We start from the raw sequence: 24,541 nt of genomic DNA, 5'->3' as shown, positions 1-24,541 counted from the left end.
TTAGATATGTCTGATCTTACAAAGACGTGAGAATGTAGAATATATCTTTTCATCCATCCTTATGTAATCTGAATGTGTCTGGCCTGACTGGTGTGTGTGCACAAGAAGACCCTAGACTTAAGCACCCATCACTGCCAGGATGTCCTATCACCGGGAGCCACCAGTTATGCCTGAAGTTCAGATGTGTTTGTGTGTCTCCTGGGTAGGTTTTTGTGCCTGTCGCTCTTGTGTGCTGTGAACCCGATAGGGGAGGAATCTTGCAGGCCCTATGGCTTCCGCTTTCATGCTCTATTTGTGTCTAAAGGGCACGCTAGCAGCGGAACCCCGAGGAGGCCGCCACCACAGCATGGAAATCTTGTGTGTGTACTTGATGAAACAAGATATAACTTCATTCTGCTGCTCTTAGATAGCAGCTCTCTGACCTCATTTACATGGTGTCTTGGTTAGGATTTCCGTGGCTATGAACAGACACCATCACCAAGGCAACTCTTAGAAGGACAACATTTAATTGGGGCTGTCTTACGGGTTCAGAGGGTCAGTCCATTATCATCATGGTGGGAAGCATGCAGCGTGCAGGCAGACATGAGGCAGGAGGAGAATTCTACATCTGGATCCAAAGGCAGGCAGAAGGAGGCTCCTTCCGAGGCAGCTCGGAGGAGGGTCTCTTCTACACTGGGAGGAGCCTGAGCCTAGGAGCCTCAAAACCCGCCCCCACAGTGATGCACTTCCTCTTAGAAGGCTACACCTCCTCCAGTAAGGCCACACCTCTTAATAGTGCCACTTCCTCTCTAGATATCGTTATATTCCAGGCCTCACTGCATATAAAACCAGTTCTTTCTCTAGCAAACAGCCAAGAGCCCGTAGGATTTGAGATCAGCTGTGCGTGCTTATCAGTTTTATACCTGACCTAAGTCAGCCACACAATTCACATCACTTCTCAAATATCAGTGGATCATGGTATAAAGAAAACATTAAATAAAGGAACTCTGGAAGCCTTGGCATGTAGAGACCCTTTTCCTTTAGGACCCAGAATTCACTGGAACTCAAAGGTTACCCCAACTGTATGACTCGTCTTAATTTTAAACTCAAAATTCGTGGAAAAGAGAAATGCCAATATGCTAACTGTAACATCTAGGCTAAATAGAAGCATGGGTGTTTTGTGGTCAAAAGGATACCCCAAGAGTAATCTTTTTTTCAGTGGGATCTCAGGGTTGGGAGCAGTAGAGAACCAGTTTCCAAGTCCCCAGTGAATTTGGTTTCAGTGCTGCATACTCTGAGGAAACGGAGCTGACTTGGCAACAAGAAGGGCGAAAGGCACAGGGCAGATCTGATGGTCGAGAGTATTTTTACCTTTCCAAGTTTATATCTAGTCCCAGGTCATGGAAGAGCCCTGATGGTAAATGTCCCTGTGTTGGGTTAAATCAGCTGTCTGTGTGTTTCTACCGTACCAAAGTCACTCTCCAAACCGTGCTGTGTTGTGGTAAATTGCAGAGGACTATGACTTAAGGCTTTTTGGTGCAGCCTAATTCCGTTCCCAGTTTGCGTGGGGAATGATTTGGTCCTGGATAAGCGCCGTCACCGGTAACGCGCTAATGCTGTAAGGAGCAGCGTTGGTCTACACCTGGAATGCTGTGGACGCACGCATGTGCGTTTGCGTTTCCACTCTGAGTGTCTTTAAGGTTGTTCTGGCCCAGGTTTGATTTAATCACTTCCCTTCAGTTCGTTTAGTAATAGATGAGATGGGATTTATCAAAACTCCTGATGAAGACGAGACGAGCAACCTTATCTGGTGCGATGCTGCTGTTCAGCAGGAGAAGATTACGGACCTGCAGAACTACCAGGTGTGGACTGGGGATGACGCGGATGACGCGCACGCAGCCAGCGTGAGGGGGCGGGGCTACACCACCCACTCCTTAAGATGAGTGACAACGGGATTAGATTGGGCCTTGGTGGGCAAAGACCTTATAGCATCAGCTCAATGGAGTCTTGACTTTTACATCTTCAGCGCAATACAAACACGTTTAGAAGAAATGGAAAGCAAATAGAAAAACCTACAAGGAAGTAAAGCAATCTAAGTTTGCTACTTTCCCTTCCCATCCTTCCCCCCCTCTCTCTCTTCCTCGCTCCTCCTCCCCTTCCCCTCCTTTCCCCTCCTCCTCCCCTCCCCCTCCCTCCCCTCGTCCTCTTCATTGCTTTGATTCTGAGAATAAATACATAGTAGAACAGATGGAATAAATGTTTTAAGTCCCGTGCTATCGATGCCTGTATTTATGTCTAGTATTCCAAAGGCAGTATGGGTATTGAACTGTCACTTAACCAACACAGAATATTAGGACTTTCTAACCTTTGTAAGGTCTTTCCCAGATCTGTTCAATTTTTTTTCACTGATCATCATACTTTTAAATTTCACAAGTTGTTAGCCGTTTAATTTTAAATCCTTCACATTAATAATTTCCAACTTACTATACCATAAAGCTCAAAGGATATTTTTAACTGTGTTACAGTATAAAAGCGTATTGTATTCACTGATTCATTAAATGTTAATGTTTACCTTTTTATTTTTCAGAGAATCAACCATTTTCCAGGAATGGGGGAGATCTGTAGGAAGGATTTCTTAGCAAGAAATATGACGAAGTAATCTTCATTTTCTTATAATAGAGAAGACCTGAGCAAGCTTTATACTGTGGCTGTGGTGGTACTCTGTTGTGCGAGGTTATATTGAATTGAACGATCATCAGATGGGAGAGAGACCCTCAGCTAGAGTGGCCCTGGTTCCAGCTTTTAAGTTTGTGCAGGGTTCACTGAGGCCCAGGGAGGCGACATCCTGCAGAAAGTGGTACAAGAGCTCCTAGTGGGGCCGGACCCCAGTTGGTTTTCTGAATCTCAGGATCCCTTTTTGTTAGAACTTGAAGGCTCTTAAGGAACAAAATGGTCTTCCTGGTTAAACCTTAGGAGAAGTCATTTGCTCCATTGAATGATGTCTGTTTAGTGACTCGTAAACATTACACTTTCCAAGTGCCATCCCAGATGCATGCACACATGCTCCCACACACGTGTGCCCACACCCAGTCAGGATAATGCACACATCTCCGAGGTCAGGAGCTAGAGTAGCAATCCTTCCAGGGAAAAACTAGTGTTAGGCACTCAAATGCTTTGTTGGAAAAAAAACCTTTAGAATATTTATGCAGTTTCTGTCGGTTAGAATTAGTTTGATTTTTTTTTTTTTGCTTGAGAATGTTGAGTGACAAGCAGTATTTTTGAAAGAAAGCAGTATCCCTTAAAGACACCATAGAACCATATGTGTAATTAAAGATTGAGCATTGATATTACGCATGTGTATGTTTACAATTGTACAGTCATTCGTGTAATTTTACATCTAGCTTATATGTCAAAAGCTAACTTTTCAAGTAGGTGAGATATGTAAGATATAAAAGACAGGTACCACATGGGCAGTTTTAAAGATTATTGCCTATAAAAGCCTTAACTCAGCCTAATTTCAGGTTCTTGCTAAATGTAATAAAGAACTGTAAAGGCGTTAAAGCAGAAGCTACAGCATTAACACAAATTTTACTTTTTAAGAAGCAAAATTATCTAATTAGTCAACATTGTCCCCTTTTTGAATTGATATTATCTAGCTGTGGGCTTAGCAGATATTGAGCAAATGCAGTTGGAAATTGTGTTATTTCCAGTCTTGTGGTGGTTATGTCACGTTTGCGTACATTCACAGGAAAGAGAGTTAGGAGGAAAGGTGAAAGGAAGGGGGAAGGATGGGAGAGGGGGAGGGGGGAGGGAGAGGCAGGAGGAGGGAGGGGGAGAGGACAGGTGCACTGTGACGTTCACACTTGTGGCTGCAGGTGCGTGCTCCTGCAGACCAGAGGGGGACGCTGTGTACCCCGCTCTGTCACACCCCGCCTCACTTCCTGCAGACAATGTCTCTCACTGAACTGGAGCTGGGCTAGTGGGTAGCCCCAGTGATTGTCCTGCCTTCACTTCCCTGTAGTACTGGGCTCTAAGTGCATATGTGGCTGCACCTCAATGTCGACCTAGATTCTGGGGATTTGACATCATGCTCACGTGCTTGCTCAGGGAATACTCTTACCACTGACCCATCACCCCAGCCGAACACCACTCAAACACATGCACACACACACCACACACATACACACACAGTCACACACACCACATACATGTACCACACATACATATACACATACATCACACATACCACACACACATCCTACAATACCACAGACCACACACACACACACACACACACACACACACACACTACATATACACAATACAATCCATACACTCCACACATACAACACACACAATACACCTGCACATACCACATATACATACACCATGCACACACACACAACACACATACACATCACACACATACCACATGCATGCTCTACACATACATATACACATACAACACACACACCACACATACACATCCAACAATAACACACACACATATCACATACACCACATACATGCACCACACACACAATACACCCCCACATACCACACATACATATATCATGCACACACAAACACCATACATATACATACACTACACATATACATACCACATACATATACACATACATCGCACACACCACACACATACCACACACAGAGTATACCCACAAACACATCACACACGCCACACATACATACACTATATACACAAACATATACCACACATGTATATACTCGCATCACACATAAACTTCCCCGCACACCACATACCACACACCACATCATGCACACACATGCACACACCATATGTGCATATCACATACCACACCCATGCATACACACGTATACATCACACACCATACACATACACATAAACATATACAAACACACACATATACATCACAACAAACACAAACACACACATGCACACGCACACGCATGCACACACACCAGGAACATCTTTTGGAAAGTTCTTGGCATGTGTACCTATGTGAGTGGGTAGCTGATTCGCCCCCTGCTGATGCCCTTCTGCACATTCTCCTCTCAGATTTAGCCTTTGCTTTTGTGCTGTGTGTCTCCTGTGCTTGTATTTTGAGTAACCTTAATTGTAGACTATACTCACGATCACTACAGATCTAGAAAAATTGTCTCTTTTGAAAATATTTTCTTAAAGCCTGGAAAATGCTGTTAGGATTTTTGGGTGCTTGTCCAGAGGGACCCAGGTTTGAGTCCCAGCCCCCACATAGCAGTTCACAACTGTTGTAGCTCCAGTTCCAGAGAATCAGATGCCCCTTTCTGGTTTATTCAGGCACCAGGCACATGCATGGTGCACAGACAAAATGTGCATATATATTGAGTAAAAAAATTATCTTTAATAACATTTAAAAATCATTCCTCATTTTCATTTTTATTGGGAATTGATTAATAAATATAAAGTACTTGACATTTTGGATAAATCAAAAGGAAAACATTTTTTTCAGGCCTAGTCGTACAAATACGTAATCCTAGCTACTTTGGAGCAGGAGGAGAATTGAGAGGCCAAGGTCTGCCTGAGCAGCTAGGGAGCCTCGATTTAAAATATGAACTCCACAGTAGGCAGTGGGCGTGCTCGGTGGTCAACACTTGCACATGGGAGGACTCGTGGTCAAGCTCCAGTACCTCCACATCCCCCCAAAACCAGCGTTTTACACTTGCAGTGCCATCGAACTGTGGGTCCCAATAGGCAGCACAGTCCTTGCAAACGCAGCACAATCAGGACGTACTGAGGGACTCAGAGATCCAGGCGCTTGTCTCACAACAGTAGCTAAACTCCAAACAATGGCATAGAAAGAAACCACCGTCTGTGATGATGTAGGGTGCTGGAACACCAGGGACAAAGGGCAGTATAGACGCTGCCCTTCCTAAACCCTCCACGAGAACTAGCGCTGATAGTTGTTTAGCCTGCCCCTCGATGCCTCCAGTCTTCATCTTGTGAGCATAGCCTGTCCGTAACCTCACTGGAGGCAGAGGGGTCACCACCTCACCTTACTGCACCAGGGCCTAGCACAGCGCATCATCAATAAGTTATTTATCGAATTAAAACATAAGTCCGTGTGTAATTGACAATTCGTCAGTGAGATTCTTGTCTCCTTATGCGGTTGATAACTCGGCTGGGTTATTGTCCAGTACATTTTCTTCACAACAAGTAAAGGAACAAGTGAAAGAAAGAAAAAACTCCAAGCCTACATAGTATAACCGTTACAGAACTGAGATTTATTTAGCCTGAATAGAATTTATGTTTCCGCTTGCCTCCGACCTCCAGGATGATCAAGTCTCGGCCCATGGATTATACCTTTGTTCCTCGAACGTGGATTTTCCCTTCTGAGTATACTCAATTCCAAAACTATGTGAAAGAATTGAAGAAAAAACGGAAGCAGAAAACTTTTATAATAAAACCAGCTAATGGTGCAATGGGTCATGGGTAGGTTAATTTTTTTTTTCTGGAAAATGTGAACATTGCAAAAGGAGAGAAGACGTGCACACAACTTCTTAGGCTTGAATACCATACTAGAAAAGCAATACGTCTCTAGCTGGCATGATTTTATGACTACATCTTCTAGAAGACTTTAGTTATCCAGTTAAAGAGTAACCAAGGCTTGTGAGACTTTAAAGAAATAATAGCATGCAGGGGAAAGTTTATTTCCTCATTTATTCACAAACACGACGCATGCTTACAGCAATTTCAAAATATTGGATAATAAGGTAAATTGCTTCAGTGCAGCCAAATTAGCTCGGAGAACAAAGTAGAAGGAATTGTCTTGTCATGATGAGAAGGCTTGAGGCGAGATGTGTATGTCCTTGCTTTATAAGTAAGTGTTTTCCTTTGGTAGCCATGGTAATTGGATTAAGGCCTCACAGGGCGCTAAGCTGACACCCCAAAGAACCAGTTAGTTTACCCAGGAATAGAGTGCGCAAAGTAACATTTTTGATTCTCTTTGCTTACGTTTGGTTTTCTGCAGTGCACTTTTAAAGAGAAAGTTGGCTATTTTTATCAAAATCCATGCAAGTCATTTGAACTTTTTTTTTTTTAAATTTAAAGTGTTATATGCAAGCGGTCCTTGGAAATGCTAGCTTTTTTTTTTATTTTAAGAAAATGTTTAACTCGTGAGCACGATGCACTGATTCAATGGCACAGTGTGCTCAAGCTCGGACGTGCACACGCTAACAAGCGTGTTAGTAAGTGGGAATTTTGTGCCAGTTTGATGAGTAGCAGGCTAGCTTCCTGTCACTCATTAGTGCTCAACGGAAGTTGGAGGAGCGGTGAGGACAGGTCCTCGGTTCTCAAATTTGTGTTTAATAAATGATTATGAATATTATAGGCATATATTTGATACCAATGGGGGAACATTATGAAAATGACTTTCTCCATAGAGAGGGATTATTTGGAATGTCATGGTAGTGAATGGGTACAGGAGGCTTCCGTTACCAGCTGACCTGACCCACTTCTAGTGCCCTGTTACTGAAGGTGGGCTACCAAGACTGCAGTTACCGTAGCGGAGCCATTAAACTATCATGGTGGAGCCACTTAACTACCAGAGCAGAGCCACTTAACTACCAGAGCTGAGCCATTTAACTACCATGATGGAGCCACTTAACTACCAGAGCTGAGCCATTTAACTACCATGATGGAGCCACTTAACTACCAGAGCTGAGCCACTTAACTACCAGAGCTGAGCCATTTAACTACCATGATGGAGCCACTTAACTACCATGGCAGAGCCATTTAACTACCATGGCGGAGCCATTTCCCCCTTCGTTTTGATCATTGTTTTGCTTGCTAAATTTTGTAGCTCATCAAGAACATTTTTTAAGGCTTATATCCTTGAAATATTGCTTATCATACAGTGTCACATCTTGTCTCTTGTCTGTCATGGCAATTTTTGTTTTTGTCATATACAACTGTAACCACTTCAGAATACCACTTGATTACCTTCTTCCATTATTCCCACTCTCAATCTTTTGTGTACCTCGTTCTAAGGGGGCTCTTTTTTCGATGACACTGTAATTAGACCAATTTTTAAAAACCTATTTCTCGAGTCACACTTTTCAAGCCAATCTGTTGGCATTAGAATTGCTTAATAAAAGAGAACAGTTTTCTTCTGTTGTTTTGTTGTTTATGTATCCATATCATGCTTGCTATATTTCATGTCATTAAATTTTTCCTCATGACTTCGCACTTCTCCGTGTAAATAATTATTTTATTGCATACCCTTTAAATCATGTAGTAATTTCTTCTATTGTAAGTATTTTGTGTTAGGCAAATCAAAGCAAGCTGAGTTCATCTAGAAAGCCTGCAGCAGGTCAAAGTAAACGCACAGGAATTGGTCCACTTGGCCCACTCTAGACCAGCCTCAGGGCTGGGAGTAGGGAGCAGAACCACTGCTCACCTGGGATTGAGTAGTGGAATAGAATTAGTTAAAATGTCAAAAGCTCTGTCAGGTAGCACTTACTCCTGTTCCCTCCCTCCCCCCTTCTCCCTCCATGGTAAAATATTCTCTGGATGTTGCAAGCTTTCATTTAGCTTCTGATACTACCCCACTCATAGCTCTTGTGGAGGGCAGAATTCTGGAATTTTCTGTAACACTGTTCTCTTCCTGAATACATAGATGACATTTTTTTTCCTGGTCTTTCAACCTCCATATCAAATTATTTATTTTTTATTTTTTTTCTTTAAACTTAGGATTTCATTGATAAGAAATGGGGATAAAATTCCATCTCAGGATCATTTGATAGTTCAAGAATACATTGAAAAGCCTTTCCTAATGGAAGGCTACAAGTTCGATTTACGGATTTATATTTTGGTTACATCCTGTGATCCACTAAAGATATTCCTCTACCACGATGGGCTTGTGCGAATGGGGACGGAGAAGTACATTCCACCAAACGAGTCCAACTTGGTAAGTGACAACGGAGAACTTCGGATTGCTCATTTGTTCAATGTTTGAGTCGTCTGTTACGTGTAAGGACTGTATGGCGTGACATTTCGTGTCCTTAGAGCTGAAGGAACAACGTGCTCCCCACTGACAGGCAGTGCTGTGAAGAATAAAGTCAGTGCAGTGTGGGAAGAGAGTGAAGGGCAGGGATCACGAGGTTCAGTTCCCCCACTAGGAGCTGACATTTGACGGGGCTTCTTGTAGAAGGTATTGTTTGAGCATGGAAACATGGAGGAAAATATGTAGATAAAAGCAGGAGTTTATCAGCATCAGGGTTAGTTCGTAGTGGCAGAGGGAGGCAGGGTTCTAAATTCGCATAGACCACTCATTAAGCTAAGGGGAAAAGGCTCAATGCTCCTGGGTGTGTTGAGAGATCTAGTAACCAAACCATTTCCTAAGTATTTTTCCAGTAATATTTCCTTTGGTATAGCAACTAATGCTCACTAAAGTAGCAAATGCAATTTACCATGAAGATAATAAACTGTAACTTATTGGTTATACATGCCACATTGTAAGTTATCATTCATACTTAAAAATTTAGTTAACTTCTAATCTTATGTTTTGAGTGTACTAAGTGTAAGAAAAATCATGTTATTATTTCTTAACTTTCCAAAGGCCCCATGTTGTTATTCTCTTCCAACATTCGCATAGTCTTCTAGCAAGATTGGTCATTTCAAAATTGAGTAGTGGCTGACCTTCAAAGTTGTCACCATTAGTAAACTAAACGTCTTGCATACTTGACAAGGAAGAAATGGGGGAGCTGTAAGGACATTAGGAAAAGGCATTAGAAGGAAAGAAGGTCTGCCTCTAACTTTCAGCAAGGAGTGTTTGAAGTGTATGGCAGTCCCTGGAATTACGATACTCTTGGAGAAACATAAACACAGTGTGACTTCATAGAAGCAGCAGTCTAATGTCGAGGAGGAAACAGGAACACCTGAAAGGCAAGTGTCAGTGGATTTCTAAAATTGAGGGAGCTATGGCTGTTCACGGGATGCTATCTTTCCAGATGGGGTCTAACATCAAAAGAAGACTGAGGAATGAGCTAGCCAGGCTCCAGATTTGGGGGGAGCACCACACAAAACAGAGGTTTAGGGAAAAGAATAGGGGAAGTCTGTAGGAAGCAGACAAGTTTAGTTCGCCAAGGTGCAGAGCAGAAAGAGGATGACTGTGCACAGATAACCTGAGTCCCAGAAACAAGATCTTTCCAGATGTTGTCAGGGACTTTCTAGGACTTGGGGACTCAGCTCAAGACGATACAATGAATGAATGAGTTAAATTTGGGGTTTTAAGAAGCCCATCTGGCCTGCTGTATAAGGGGTAAGGAAGGAACAGTGTGTGGGGGGCAATAAAAGAGACTTGGAATATGGGAGAGCAGACACGACTTCAGTCCAGCTGCATGAGATGAAAGATGTTTCCGAAATCGGGGCATAGATTTGAGATAGAGTGAAGGAAATGCAGATAGTAATATTCTGCTAGAGCTACGGGCTGGATCTGTGGAATGGGGAAAATTAAAAGAGAACTCAAGAGTGTTTGGCCTGGACAGCTGGAAGGAGCTCTGGAAGGCTTTGTGGAAAAATAATGTATAATAATGACCTTCAACTGGATCTGTTCTGCGAGGATCTCGTTATCCACAGAACTACCTGATCTATGTGCTTAATTTGGGGGCATGTCAGTTTGTAGATCATAGTCTAAATTACCGGAATGGGTAAGAGTATGCTGGACACGTGTAAGGTGGCGACGTCTCCTGATTAAGCTATGCATGTATAGCAGACTCACGGGGTTAGAGGATCATAACGAGAGCTGGGGAGAAGAGAGGCAAACCTCCATGCCTTATTTCGATACCTGCTTTTGAGCATTTAAGTTCCTGGTTTTGGTGCCTTACATGTGTAGAAAAAGGTAAGTCTACGTTAACATCCAGTATCCATCACTCATCTCTATGATTCTATTACTAAATAAATCCACAAGGGCTTGTGTGAAGAAAAAACATTAAAATATTGTGGAAATTGGTTGTACACTTACATAAAATATGATTTTTTTAAAAGGTGAAATAGAAGTCAGAGCAGTTTCTTTGGTGGTTTGGGAGGGCATGCTATTGCCTGACTCTTTTTACTCCAATTTCAAGTTTTTAAAATAGTGAATGTCACTTTTTATTAGATCTTGTATTTCCCTAGGAAGTTATATTGTAAACTTAATTATAGTTGCTAATGAATTTATGAGCATCATTGCATGCAGTTTGGTTCATGACAGAGATTATGACGGAGAATTTAAAATGTTGAAACATAGCACTGATTTTTCATTTTGTTTTGCTTTTTTTGAAACAGCATCTTATGTAGCCTGGGCTGGCCTAGACTCACTATTTAGCCAGAGATAAACCTGAGCGCCTGGTTCACTTGGCTGCATCTTCTAAATGCTCGAATTACAGACATATGCCAACATGCCCACTCTCTGTAGTGACCGCTCCATCCTTGAAAAGTCTCCTGTGTTCCAAGCCACACGAGCCTTTGTGATCATGCAGTGTTGGGAATGGCTACACAATTTAAAGCCTGCAGGTTTTTCTGGGGTTCCTCTTACACTTTCTTCTGTGGTTGTTCCTTAAATATCACATAATGATTAAAAAGAAAGATTTTCAGTAGTAATAGGCACACAGGTTAATAAACAGGTAGCTGGAATGACCATCCCTGTTTATTTGCTTTAAAGATTTTTATTTAACATCCAGAGCTATAATATACATATGTATAATATACATATTATAGTATATATAATATACATATTATATATCTGTAATATGCCTATGTTACATGTATATGTGTGTGTTTATGTATACATGTGTACATGTGTATACATGTACATGTGTGTGTATGTGTATGTATGTATATTCATTGTGATGTAAAAATTTTATTCAAAACAATCCTGAGGAGCAGGACTAGGAAATGGGTGGGAATTAAAGACATCTTATCAACTTTTATGCCAACTGGATGGGGAAACATTAGAAGTTTACTGAGAGTTAAGAGAAGTTTTAGGTTTTGGATTCTTTTCAAGTTTAAAGAAAATAGTGCCAATAAACAGGAAGCGTGGTGCTACTTCCTGAGTCTGAGGCAAGATGATCATAAGTTTCATGCAGTGTGGGCTACACAGTGAGTTCCAGGTTATCCAGTGAGATCGTGTCCCAAAACAAGCAAACAAACAGGATCCATCTAAAACAGCGAAACGAAATGAAAAGTCTAAAACACAAATGCCATAAACGAGGCCAGCTCTGTCTCACACTTGTCCTGTAGACATGTGTAGACAGCATGTAGACATGTGTAGAGATCATGTAGACATCTGCAGACAGTATGTAGATATTTGTAGTCATCCTGTAGCCATCTGTAGTCATCCTGTGGACATCTGTAGATAGCATGTAGATATCTATAGACAGCATGTAGACATCTGTAGACTGCATGTGGACAGCATGTAGATATCTGTAGAGCTCATATTGACAGTATGTAGACATCTGTAGACTGCATGTAGACATCTGTAGACAGCATGTAGACATCTGTAGACACCATATAGATACTCATAGGCACCATGTAGACATCTGTAGACAGCATATAGACATTTGTAGTCTGCATGTAGATATTTGTAGATAGCATGTAGATATCTATAGAGCTCATGTTGACAGTATGTAGACATCTGTAGACAGTGTGTAGGCATAATGTAGAAATCCTGTGGACATCTGTAGACACCATATAGACATCTGTAGACATCTATAGACAACATGTAGACATCATATAGACACCATGTAGACATATGTAGATAGCATGTAGATAGCCTTAATGGTTACTATTGATGTCAGGTGCTGTCTGCCGAGGGCCCAGGTGACCTCTCAATCAGTGTGCGGTGTGGGGACAGATGTGTTTGTAGTTCTGTGTCTTGGGTACCCTGCTTCCTTATACCATCAATTTTTAATTGTTTTTTAAAAGCTGTAGCATGTTTCTTAGAAGATTCCTTCCCCAAATAGATTTGAATAAACAATGAATGGGGGGCCAAGCACTGAAAACTAGTGGGGTAATGAAGGGCTAATGGAGTAGTTTTACTCATCAACACCTCACATTTTAATTTCTACCTTTGATGTCATTCATTGGTATTTTGATTGTAGATATCATAAATAATTCGTGATTCATCCTGCAGTACTAACATTCATGGCCCTCTTGAGGGAAAAGTGCCATTTTATCTCACTGGAAAATATTTATGGGTTTCATTATGACCCATAAATATATGCATATACGCACGTGACGTATTTTGATCATCTTTCCCCAAGTGCCCTTTCTTGTCCTCCTCACACACTTTCTCACACCTAAGTACCCCCCTTTTATACTTCCATGCCCTTTTATTTTTATTTTTTAGTTTCATAGGTTTCCTTATATTGCTTTTTTTGACATTAATTATTCTAATCTCAAGTAATTGCAGCATTTGTGAATTCCTGGGTGCAGTGGCCATGTCTCTCCAGAATGAGCATCTATAACTTTCTGCTCTTTCTCCAGCTCTCACGTTCTTCTTTTCCCCCCTTTCTGTGATGTCCACTAAGCTTTGGACGGGGGAAATGCAGACGTTCTGTAGCTAGTTGAACACTCAGATATCAAGTATGCCCATCACCCAGATTGGTGACGAGGCTGTCATTAGTAAGCCCACTGTGTAAACAAGCCTCTCTCATCAAAACTAGCAGCCCCACTAACCTAGGGGCACAAACATCCTTGTTTTGAAGGCAGTTTGACAAGTTTACAGCACCAGACATGGATTCCTTGCTGTGCAATGGACGGTGAGTCCAAACAGGATGCGGTTGGCTCTCCCATTACTGAGTTGTCACTAGAGGGGCAGCAGGCACATGCCCCCCCCAGTCATCAGCGGGAGAATCGATGATGCTTCTAACCCCACAGCACCTTCAACACCATGCGAAACGATCCAGCAGGGAGGAAGCTTCTGCCCAGTTCTAGTTTGATTACTTTATTTCCTTTGAGCAGAGCATACAGTGTCTTCCACAGTAATGTCTAGTGTTGATGGGTACTCAGTGGTGGTGGCAACTGCCTGAACTGTTTTGGGGGTCACTGAACCCTCATTGATCAGCATTCTGCAGCTCACCCTCAGCCCCAAGGGCTTTCTTTGCTCAGCCCATGCCTTTAGGGAAAAGCTTTCTGCATCGATGCTCGCCATCTCTGGGGTTAAGAACTTTTACGTTTTATCAAGTCTCTAAGGTTCTCTTTCCGGCGACACCACATGGCCGTGGCTCTCGCCGGTGGTGACCCTTTGCTCTTCCTCCTCACAGACCCAGTTATACATGCATCTGACCAACTACTCAGTGAACAAACACAATGAACGGTTTGAACGCAATGAAACGGAAGACAAAGGCAGCAAGCGTTCAATCAAGTGGTTTACCGAATTCCTACAGGCCAATCAACACGATGTTACCAAGTTCTGGAGCGATATCTCGGTAAGAGTATTGTATTCTGTAACTGCAAATGTATATTCACTAGCATTAAATTTAAATACCAGCAAACTTAAAAAAAAAAAAGAGTATCGTATCTGAGGTTGAGCAGAAGAGATTTTTCTTGTGACAGGCCTTGGGAAGTAAGAACTTCATTTCCAGGGAAAGGTATTTTTACCTTCAACAATCCCAGGGCATGGAGTTATGCTATCAGGAGAGGTACACAGGGTGTCACAAAGGGCTTCAAATGGAAGGGAGAAGGAAGGTGATATCTAAAATAGAATAGCAAGAAGTTTATTTTAAAGTAAGCATGGCATTAGTTTTGAGGATGAAGTTTTGCTTATTGATACGTTTATCATTTTACCACCCATCCACCCACCCACCTATTCAATCCATTCATCATCCATCCATCCATTCATCCATCCATCCATCCATCCATCCATCCATCCATCCACCCACCCACCCACCCTCTCTCCAATCCATTCACCCATCTACTTACTCATTAATCCAGAACATACTCCAGGCTTTCCCCTTCTGGCACTCTTTTGTCCTTCTTCACCATATGAGTTTGGGTCTTTGAGAGAGTTTCCATGAAAACATAACCTTCCATGCTGCCTTAGTCGGGGATGTCAGAGTGAAGGACCAGCCAGAGAGCAGTGGTCAGCTCTCCTCTTTACACTCTGGCTTTAGTCATATTTTTCCCACCAAACTGAGTTAGATGGACGCGCTCAAGCAAGACTAGTGGAGGGTATGGAAATTAACTTCTGTTAGATCCCAAGGTACAATTTTTAGAGGTGAGCCTGGAATGCTAATGTAAGTCTCATAATCTCTGACACATTTTGCGGTCTCTACAAATCAGGATACTTAGCTAGATGGTTACGAACAACCAGTCAGACGAGAATATTTTAAAAACATTTCCAATGCATTATTACAACTGTGGAACTGCAATGAATATGCAGCCACTGAACACTGAACTTTGGGTGACGTTCAGTGCCTCTGGGTGACAACACTGAGCTTAATGCCTTTCTCCCCGTTTTCTGTGAAACTGCTTCCACCCAAAGGTAGGATGTTTGCCATGAGCCATGAGAGGGATTCCTGAAAAACATCAGACCAGCAGTGGAACAGTAGTTAAGTAGCTAACACTTAGCGAAGGCTTGCTCTGTGTCTCTCGCTGGACTTCGTGTCAGGATCTGTACACGTGGAGGTCCCCTAAGGCTATTTGTGGAATGCCGCACCCGCCCTCAAATTTTCCCTCCTTGTAGTTCTTCTCCATTTGTACAGGGCTAGCATATACTCCTTTTTTTTTTCTTATTTGCTTATGAATGCCTTTGAGCATCTCCAATGCCAGGCACTATTATGGACAATGGGATGGTGCAAAAAAAGGAAGAAAGTACAAGTATCTTGTTCAAACACAGAAAAGCATCAACTGGTTCCATGCCGTAGGATGCATTCTCAAACATGGCTGCTCTTCAGGCTGGATGCGGAAGTCCTGTCCGGGATGGCACGGGGAGCTCAGGGAAAAGCCTGCAGGAAGATGGGACAGCACAGAGCCTGGGTGGGAAGGAGTGTCACCTACCAGAGAAAATCAGAGAGTGTGGCAGATAGATGGACGGACAAAGAGCAGCACTGGGGGTGGGGTGGGGAGTGGGTGCAGAAGAGCTTGGGAGGCTGGTGCCAAAGAGGGTGCAGGGCCCCCCTAGGCCACGTTTTGAAAGTGAAACTGCATCCGAGTAAAGCACTTGATGCCTTCCGTCTCGATTTCAACAGGAGTTGGTGGTAAAGACGCTGATTGTAGCAGAACCTCATGTCCTGCACGCTTATCGGATGTGCAGACCCGGCCAGCCCCCCGGGAGCGAGAGCGTCTGCTTCGAAGTCCTGGGCTTCGACATCTTGTTGGATAGGAAGCTCAAGCCTTGGCTTCTGGAGGTAAGGCGTCCTCTAAGGCGTGTAAAGAGACACCGCGTTCATCACGGCCCTTCGTGTTTAAAAACCGGGTTTCAAGTGTGGACTTGGCACACGTGCCCCCAGCTCACTGGCTGGAGTGAGGCCGGAGTGGAGCGTATGTGGGAGGGAGGGAGTGGAAATTCTGGGGCAGAACGCTCCCGAGGATGAATGGATAGGATTTTCTATCCCGCCCTCTCTTTAATGTAGAGGGAGCTGACTCTGAGCTGTTGGCCGCTTACACAGTGAACTCTGGGTCTTACGTCTCCTCTGCGTGGGCACTGCCTCTGGACCCCGTCTTTACTGTGTCTTTAAGCACTGCACGGAGAAGGGCTCCAGTTGATGACTTTTTAGTACCCAGTGCTTAACACTGCAGGGGACAGACGTTCCCCCTTATGGCCATCTGATATTTCTGAAATCTGAATGGGTTTGCGGCCTGCACCATCTAGTTATTATTAATCTTACTGTGAAATGTCACTTAATGTATGGAGCAGTGTAACGCATATGAAGACAACCCTGCTTTTGTCTTGCCCAGTCACATTTATATCTGTGTCACGCACGAGGCACCTTAGCATCTTTGTCCAGCTCTCTCCCGTCCAGATGGTCTCTCTAGGACCCCTGCTCGGTCACCACAGAAGGAACCTGCCTTCTCGAGGCCACTCCTTACTGTTTGTAGACATCTGTCAGGGCGACAGCACAGGAGGAGTTATGTTTCCAGGAACCCTCTGCCACAGAAGCTCGAATCAACCCTGCCCTTTCATTCCGGAGGGCTGTCCCTCTCAGGTTAGCTGTTTGACGTGAGAAATCGCATCACGGTCTCCAGGTTCCCACAGGCAACCTGGATGGGTGTGACGTGAGATCGTGATCCAAAATGCATTTTGGAGGAAAGTACACATTTTGAATTGGAGCGAGGGAGAGAAAGAGAGGAATGTTGCCTGGGCAAATTGCCTGCATCACAGGTCCAAGAATGTTCAGTTTGCTGCTGGCTAGAATTTTAGTCCGCTTTGGGTCCTAGAAATAAGACCTGTGTGAGTCGTGTCGGCTCCCCTGCACCGGCCGTTCCTGGATGGAGGAGTCCTCAACCGTCTGTGTCTGGAATCTTGTTCCCGAGATTGCACACGTTGACCCCAGAACCCGTCCCCTGCCTGCTGTTGTCTTTTCCTCTGCTCCTGTCCTGTTCATTCATCCTTGACGGGTGGGGGGCGAAGGCGCTCTCGTGGTTCACAAGGAGGAAAGCAAAGGATTGCTGGGAATAAGAACTTTATAAAACGCGGAAGTGACCTTCGGAAGAGGCTTTGCTCACAGGAACTTTCCGATTAGCTGGCTACGTCACAGCGTACTGAACAGTTGAATTCTGTGTGTTTTTTTAAAGCTCCCAATAGACATTTTTTTTTTATTCTCTATCCTTCGTGGTTTACATCTTACTCAGCTCAGAATCATTAATGTCAAGCATCCCATAGCATTGCTGTGTGTGTGGAGTGAATATTCTGCGTGTTCAGATTGTTAAATGTACAGTGTGAGAGCCTGCTCTTCCTTTTGCTGCCTACGTGAGTCTCACCCACAGCGTTGAGACTTTCTGGCGCCACCACGTGGAGTAAAGCGGAAACTGTCTGAGAAGGGGAATGCCTAGCTATTTAGAATCTGGCCAAGGATTGGCAAACTTAAAGGAATTTCCAAGCACTGAAAACATTTTCAGGATGGAAAACTGTGTCCGGTCTGTTGTTAGGAGTGTTTTCCGAGTGGTTGAATCAATCCTTGCAGACATCAAGGGTAATAAATCACTACCGAGCTAGGTAGAGAGAAACCAAATTTACATTTTAGGAAGCAAAAGAATTCATCAGGAAGATCTGAACAGAGGGGGCTGGTGGCATCTACATGCTGAGCACACACGCATGTGTAACCATCAGTGGGTTGGTAATACCTCTGTTATAGGTCTTCCTAGCTTTCACGGTCAGTTGTATTTGATTTCCCTAAGGCTTGATGGGTCAGTGGTTGAAGAGTGGTCAGGAAATTCTGGCGATTAGGAATGAACCCGTGGGTGGGGAAGCAGGTGCCTGCAGGTGTTTTCTGCAGTTCTTTGCCCTCGGGTAACAGAAAAACAGGTGCGGTGGTGAGGTCTAGCGCTTCTTCCACGTGGAGTCGGAGGCTCGTGACTGGGAGTCCACATACATTTGAGAAACACGGCTGGGTTGTGTACTGATCTCCTCACTGCTTTCTCTGTGAATTTCAGATTAATCGAGCCCCAAGCTTTGGAACTGATCAGAAAATAGACTATGACGTCAAACGGGGGGTTCTGCTAAATGCACTGAAGCTGCTGAACATCAGGTGAGACATCTTCCCGCTCGCCGGGGCCCCCCAAAATCTGGTGAGCCTTTTCCTCGCTTGCTGGGGTCCCCCAAACATCTGGTGAGCCTTTTCCCTGCTTGCTGGGGTCCCCCAAACATCAGGCGAGACTTTCCCCTGCTCGCTAGGGTACACTATACATTCAGCTGAGCCTTTTCCCTGTTTGCTGCTGTCCCCCCAAATATGGGGTGAACTTTACTCGACTCCTCCCTGGGGTCTCTCAGACACCAGGTAAGCCTTTTTCATACCCACTGGGGCCTCCCCCGACACCAAGTGAGCCTTTCTCCCACGTGCTGGGGCCCCCACCTTTGGCACAGATCAGGCACTCACACGAGAAACTGGCTTTGCATTGCGAATCTCTCCTATTTTCTGTTTCTCATTTCGGCTTTCTTCGCTCCATTGTGCAAACCCACGTTGTTTTAACATGCCTTTCCATTTCCCCGTGCCCACTGCCTTTGCCGCCCCATACAGTCCATTGCATCCTGTGGGAACTGCATTAAATCACAGACTTTATCATAAAGTACAAGTCGGCTTGGTGTTGGTGTGGTAGGGGACCCTCTCTAACTTACCTTCCTTCTCCTGGGAGGAAAGGCAAGTACCAGCCACTCAGGAAACCGTAAACAAGGATTCCTCCCTTCCTGGGTCTTTCTTTTCTGTCTGGCTTCTGTACGAAAAGAGATGTCATTGCTCAGTGAGACAACCGAGTGGGAAGGAAGATTGGAAGGGAAACCTGCTGGGGGCAGGGCCATGGTCCCAGGTATTCAAAATGCTGTCACGCACGAAGGGCTTTTGACCCATTGTGGAAGGAATTTGTTAGGGGAGGCAGGAAGATTGTTTGAAGCCAGCTTTGGATACAGTAAACCTGCTTCATCAAGGAGAAGAGAGAGAGAGAGAGAGAGAGAGAGAGAGAGAGAGAGAGAGAGAGAGAGAGAGAGAGCGCTATTTAACTTAGCTGCCCTGTGCTGCGTGTCTGACTTTTGCTGGGAGAAACCCAGCTCATGGCACCCGACTCGAGGGCCCTGACGATTGGGATTCTATACCTAGCTTATGGGATCCTGTAAGGGATTCTTTTATTTAAAACTTTGCAAGCATTTAGCAGTTACTATCGAGACCTGGTTTTGTCTGGTAAGGCACCTGGAGAAAAGGACGCGAAGTCTGGCTGTTCATCCGCGCATGGCTTCTGCTGCTGGGCAGAAGGTGCGTGCGTCTGCACTTTCAGTTTTGTAGTTGTCACTGCGCCTACCCGCTCCACGATCTGTACCTTTTACATATTACAGCACCTTATGCTCAACTTACGGATATCCCTGGAGCATCTTTGATTTACAAACAGTGACACTGATTCAGAAATTATCTGTAGATATTCTTGGTCACTTCAGAGGTCAGACAACGTAAGGGGCAAGAGATTTCTAAGTCTAGGAGCACGGAGCTTCCTCCACGTGTACCTTCATGTTCCCCACGGGACAGAGCGAGGGTTTTAATACTTAGAGCACACGTGTGTTGCACACCTGTCTTCCCTCGTGCAAGGGGGGCACCGCAGCACACAGCACTTCATGGTCCACCCTTTCACCCCACATCCCCTGCTTCCCATCCCCCTGTTATGTCCTGGCTTCATTTCTCTTTTCTCTGTGTCAATTTCACTCATCCTTGTGAGCATGACACTGGAGTCCGTGATCCGAGTACCTATGAAGTGATGCACTCTGGTGGCTCGGGCCCTGTCTGGAGCCCAGATCCCGAATTTATCATTGTCCGCTGACAGTGAGTGCTACACCATTATATTATTACTATAACTGTCACTGTCACTATTATTGCCATTATTATTAGCCTAACCTGTGATTATAAACGTTTACTAAATCAGCAAGGAAGTGAATGAATGAGTGGACAAGGCATCCCCTATTTAGCCCAAGTATGAGTAGAACTCAGGCTTTTCCTTCCGTCATACCTCTTGCGTTATTTCTTTCTCCCCACTGCTGGTGATCACGTACGCCTCCGTCCCACAAACGTTAAATATGAACATAGGTACTCACTGGGTGTTTAAAAAGCCTATTTCCTCTAGAGTTGATGAAGGACTTTTTACAGGCCCCTTACTATCACCACAAATAGGTACAGTTCTCTTATGTGTCCCGAAGGGCCACGTGCTCAACGTGACTATGACACCAGGGAACAGGACTTCAGGTACCCCAGTGCTACCATCACTTGGCATACACGAGACAAGGGAGCGGTCCCTGGACGGACTCACAGGACAGTGCGTGTGGACCGTGGTGAAGACAGAAAGTGTTCCGTTGCTGTTCTCCGCTAGCTAAGGGCAACCATTCACGTGACAGTAATAGCAGCGGGGCGCAGTCCTCTTCCCCTTCCTCCTTTGTGAGGAATCAGCTAAACGTTGCCAACCCCACGGCTGCCACTTAGCTCTTCATGCTCCTCTCCCAGAGCAGGGTCAGCAGGCCCAAGCAGAGAGTCAACACTTGTAATAAACGCATGTCCAAATCCTTGGTGTAATTGGGGTAGAATCATGCTACTATTCCTTTCATTCTAGCAAAGCTCTCCTAGGCTGAAGAAATTATATAGAGGATAGGTTTATCTGTCCCACAGTTCTGAAGGCCAAGGATACGCTTGCTTGCTTGCTTGCTTTTTCTTGGCTTCTTGTGAGGGCCTCATACTGCGTCTCCTCATCGTGGGAAAGGAGAAGGAACTCAAGCACGTACTGAAGAGCAGGCGGGAAGTAGTGAGGCAGACCGGGAAGCTGGCGAGCTTGGTCAACAGTCAGATTTCACCGCCAGTCATTCAGCACCTAAGACTCAATTCAACTCAGAACTAACCCAGCGTTTCCAGAAACATGGATGACCCGTTCTTGGTGATTCCCCTAATCACCTTGCTCTAGAGTCTTCCTCTAAAGGGTCTGTTAACTCTCAGGATGTTAGGTTGGAGAGCAAGCTCCCAGGACGTGGACCTCTGGGGCCAGACACCATGCTTTATAGCATATGTATTGACTACCTTCATGTCAATATTTCCCCTTAAAACCCATCTCAAGCCTCCCCTCCCCCCTTCTTGACTTCACCATCCTCTCCACCATTCCGTGCCCTGTATGTTGGTTTCTATCCTGTCTCCCATCCTGGCTAGGCTGTCACCTCCACAAGGGCAGTGGACCCTCTGTCTGTTTTCGTACCCCTTGGGCCATAGCTAGTGTGGAGAATTTTGAACTAGAACACAAAGGGAGAACCTTGTCGTCTGGGAAACGACTTGTTAAGAACTGAGGGAGGGGGAAGGTAGAGCGTCTTCCCACGTCTGCTGTGACCAGTGCAGGATGCACCACAGAGGGGTGGAGGAAGCCCCCTGCCCAGAGACTCTCAAAGTTATGTGTGTCCACACAGGTGTGCGTGCAGCTCTGGTGTGACCTGACTTGGGACCCTAGTGCTGTGTTAGAACCCAGGGTCGCTTGCTTGCTGGGTCTGCTGGTCCAACCTGCAGATAAGAGTTAGAAAGAGGAAGTGGGTTTGTTTACAGTTCTGACTGGAGAAGAAGGAGGGGCATTCCAAGCTCCGCCCAAGTCAACTGTAGCTGTGCTATTATTTATAAGACTAAACAAAAGCCAGCAGACGCCGCCTTCGTCCACTTGGCTGAACTGCACAGCGGCCATTTTCTTGCAGAGCATTCCTCTCCTATCACCCCAGCAGGATATGTAATAGAGAAACTCTTATGCTTCGGGCTTCTGTGGGCAGGACTCTAGTGCCTGGTTCTGGGCTTTTTTTTTTTTTTTTCTAATAAAAGACCACACCTCTATGAAGAAAACCAAAAAAGGTCCCTCTTTCCCGTGCCCCTCTCCCACTTTTCCTTTTTATTTTTCTCTCTTCTTTTTCCTTTTGTCTCTGCTATATACAAGTGATTATTTTAGAACAACTGGGATCTTAAACATGAGGAGGAGGATGATGGTGGAGGTGATGACACTGACGATGATAAATATCTCAGCCCTGGAATTTCCTCTCCCCTGAGCACACTCAGCCGGACCCACAGTCGTCATGGGAACAGAAATATTCTCAGTCACTAACACCAGGAATCTGTCTTGTCCCTCACTTTACGTCTGTCCTTTCCCCAAACTATTGTCTTTGGAAGAGCCATCCTTAATGGCTTCAGCGGGACACTCTGTAGCTTCCACAACTCTTCCTTCTTCGAACTGAGCAGACAGCACTCCATCTTTCCCCTTTGATTGGCATCCATGTCAGAGTAACGGCAACAGAAGCTGTGACGGTGTCTAAGATTAGGGATGAGGGCTCTGGTTACGTCTTTGCGGCTGAGGGCAGCATTTATTTTGCTTTTCAATGTCTTTTGGATTCTACCGTGCTGCATCTGCAGTGGCAAAGAAAGATCTCAGACTTAGTCGGGCTCCACGCGGGAGGGACAGGAGAGGAGGGAGGTACAGAGGCAAATGTCGGCGAGCAGGGCTTCTTCTCTGCACACTAGAGAGTTGTTGCTAAATGCCCACAGTTGAGCAAAACAATGGGAGGGATGTGGAGTCAATTTTCAAGCGATGACACTCCCTAGGGTTCCAGACTTGTCTGCAAGTGCAGGAAAGAGTGCTCAGTCTAGCAGAGTGTAAATAAAACAAATTGGGAGAAGGAAGAGAGAGACACATTTGTCAATTACCTAGATTAAGTCTGTAGGGGGAAACAAAACACATCAGTGTGGCTTACGTTTAAGAGAGAGGGAGACAGATTCAGCATTTAATTCACCAAAGACTATAGATGTTGCATTTCTAGGATGAACTATGAAGCCAGGAGCTGTGGACTCTTCAAGATATACAGGATTTCTATCTCTGACCTTCCATACAGAGAGCCCCTTTCCTTGATGATTAGATGTATGTGAGGATATCATCTTACCAGTTCTCTTCCTGGTTCAGCATGTGTCCTCACCTGCAGCTCCTCCTCAGGGGGATGCCATCAGAACTTCTCTGAGGTGAGAGTCACGGTCTTGTGTCTTACATTTCAGGACCAGCGATAAAAGGAAAAACTTAGCCAAGCAAAAGGCAGAGGCTCAGAGGAGGCTGTACGGTCAAAATCCAATAAGAAGGCTTTCGCCAGGCTCCTCCGACTGGGAGCAGCAGAGGCACCAGCTGGAGAGGCGGAAAGAAGAGTTGGTACGGGCGCCGGGCTTGGGGTCTTGGCTTTTTATTCCGACTTGTGCTGTGGCACAGAGAGAACCCATGCTAGGCAAGCAGTCTGCCACCGAGCCGCACTCCGGCCTGCTGGGAACATTTTAACGACTCCTTAACAATTTCAACTGCATGACCTAGCATAATTTTTATAAACATCTGTTCATTTTTAGAAAGAGAGACTCCTTCAAGTACGAAAGCAGATTTCCCAAGAAGAACATGAAAACCGACACATGGGGAATTACAGGTAGACACTTCTGCCAGTTTGTTGTTGTTGTTGTTGTTGTTGTTGTTGTTTTGTTTTGTTTTTCTGAGACCAAAGAGGTGGTGCTTCATTCTAACCTTTTTCTGTGTATTTTAAGAGCTGTGCTTGCTTTGTTAGAAACAGCTTTCACACACTGTTTCAGAACACGAAAGGGTATGTGCAGGTAGATGGCTCTGGCTTGACGGAGCTCCCGTTGGCTGGCCCAGCTTCTGCTCTGCCTGGAGAGGCTTTCAACCAACCTTTTCTGTGACTGTCCTAGGTCATTATGTAGTATTTTAAGAACAGCAAATGTCAAGGCTCCTAGTACTCTTTCTGGCAGTTTCTGGCGACTGCTGTACTTCCTTAACAACTAGGCAAACTAAGAAGGCATTTGAAGGGTCTGGGTGGAGATGGGAGAGTGGGTGAGGGAGATCGGCACAAAATAC

The 24,541-nt window shown here is 44.7% G+C and overlaps 1 protein-coding gene across 3 annotated transcripts in view; it reads left to right on the top strand.

Annotated features, from left to right (window-relative positions):
• Positions 1-24,541, top strand: part of Ttll7 (tubulin tyrosine ligase like 7) — a 124,216-nt gene that overhangs the window by 39,477 nt on the left and 60,198 nt on the right. For all 3 annotated transcript variants that reach the window (XM_032897195.1, XM_032897194.1, XM_032897197.1), the window contains 9 exons: positions 1,720-1,841; positions 2,567-2,634; positions 6,296-6,454; positions 8,714-8,930; positions 14,266-14,430; positions 16,192-16,350; positions 18,596-18,690; positions 23,689-23,836; positions 24,025-24,098. In XM_032897195.1, coding sequence (XP_032753086.1) covers positions 1,720-1,841; positions 2,567-2,634; positions 6,296-6,454; positions 8,714-8,930; positions 14,266-14,430; positions 16,192-16,350; positions 18,596-18,690; positions 23,689-23,836; positions 24,025-24,098 — 1,207 coding nt within the window. The remainder of the gene's footprint in view (positions 1-1,719; positions 1,842-2,566; positions 2,635-6,295; positions 6,455-8,713; positions 8,931-14,265; positions 14,431-16,191; positions 16,351-18,595; positions 18,691-23,688; positions 23,837-24,024; positions 24,099-24,541) is intronic.

The sequence above is a fragment of the Rattus rattus genome, chromosome 3, assembly GCF_011064425.1.
Source record: "Rattus rattus isolate New Zealand chromosome 3, Rrattus_CSIRO_v1, whole genome shotgun sequence".
Lineage (NCBI taxonomy): Eukaryota > Metazoa > Chordata > Mammalia > Rodentia > Muridae > Rattus > Rattus rattus.
The sequence above is the reverse complement of the archived record's forward strand: the minus strand, read 5'-3'. Positions and strand labels throughout refer to the sequence as shown.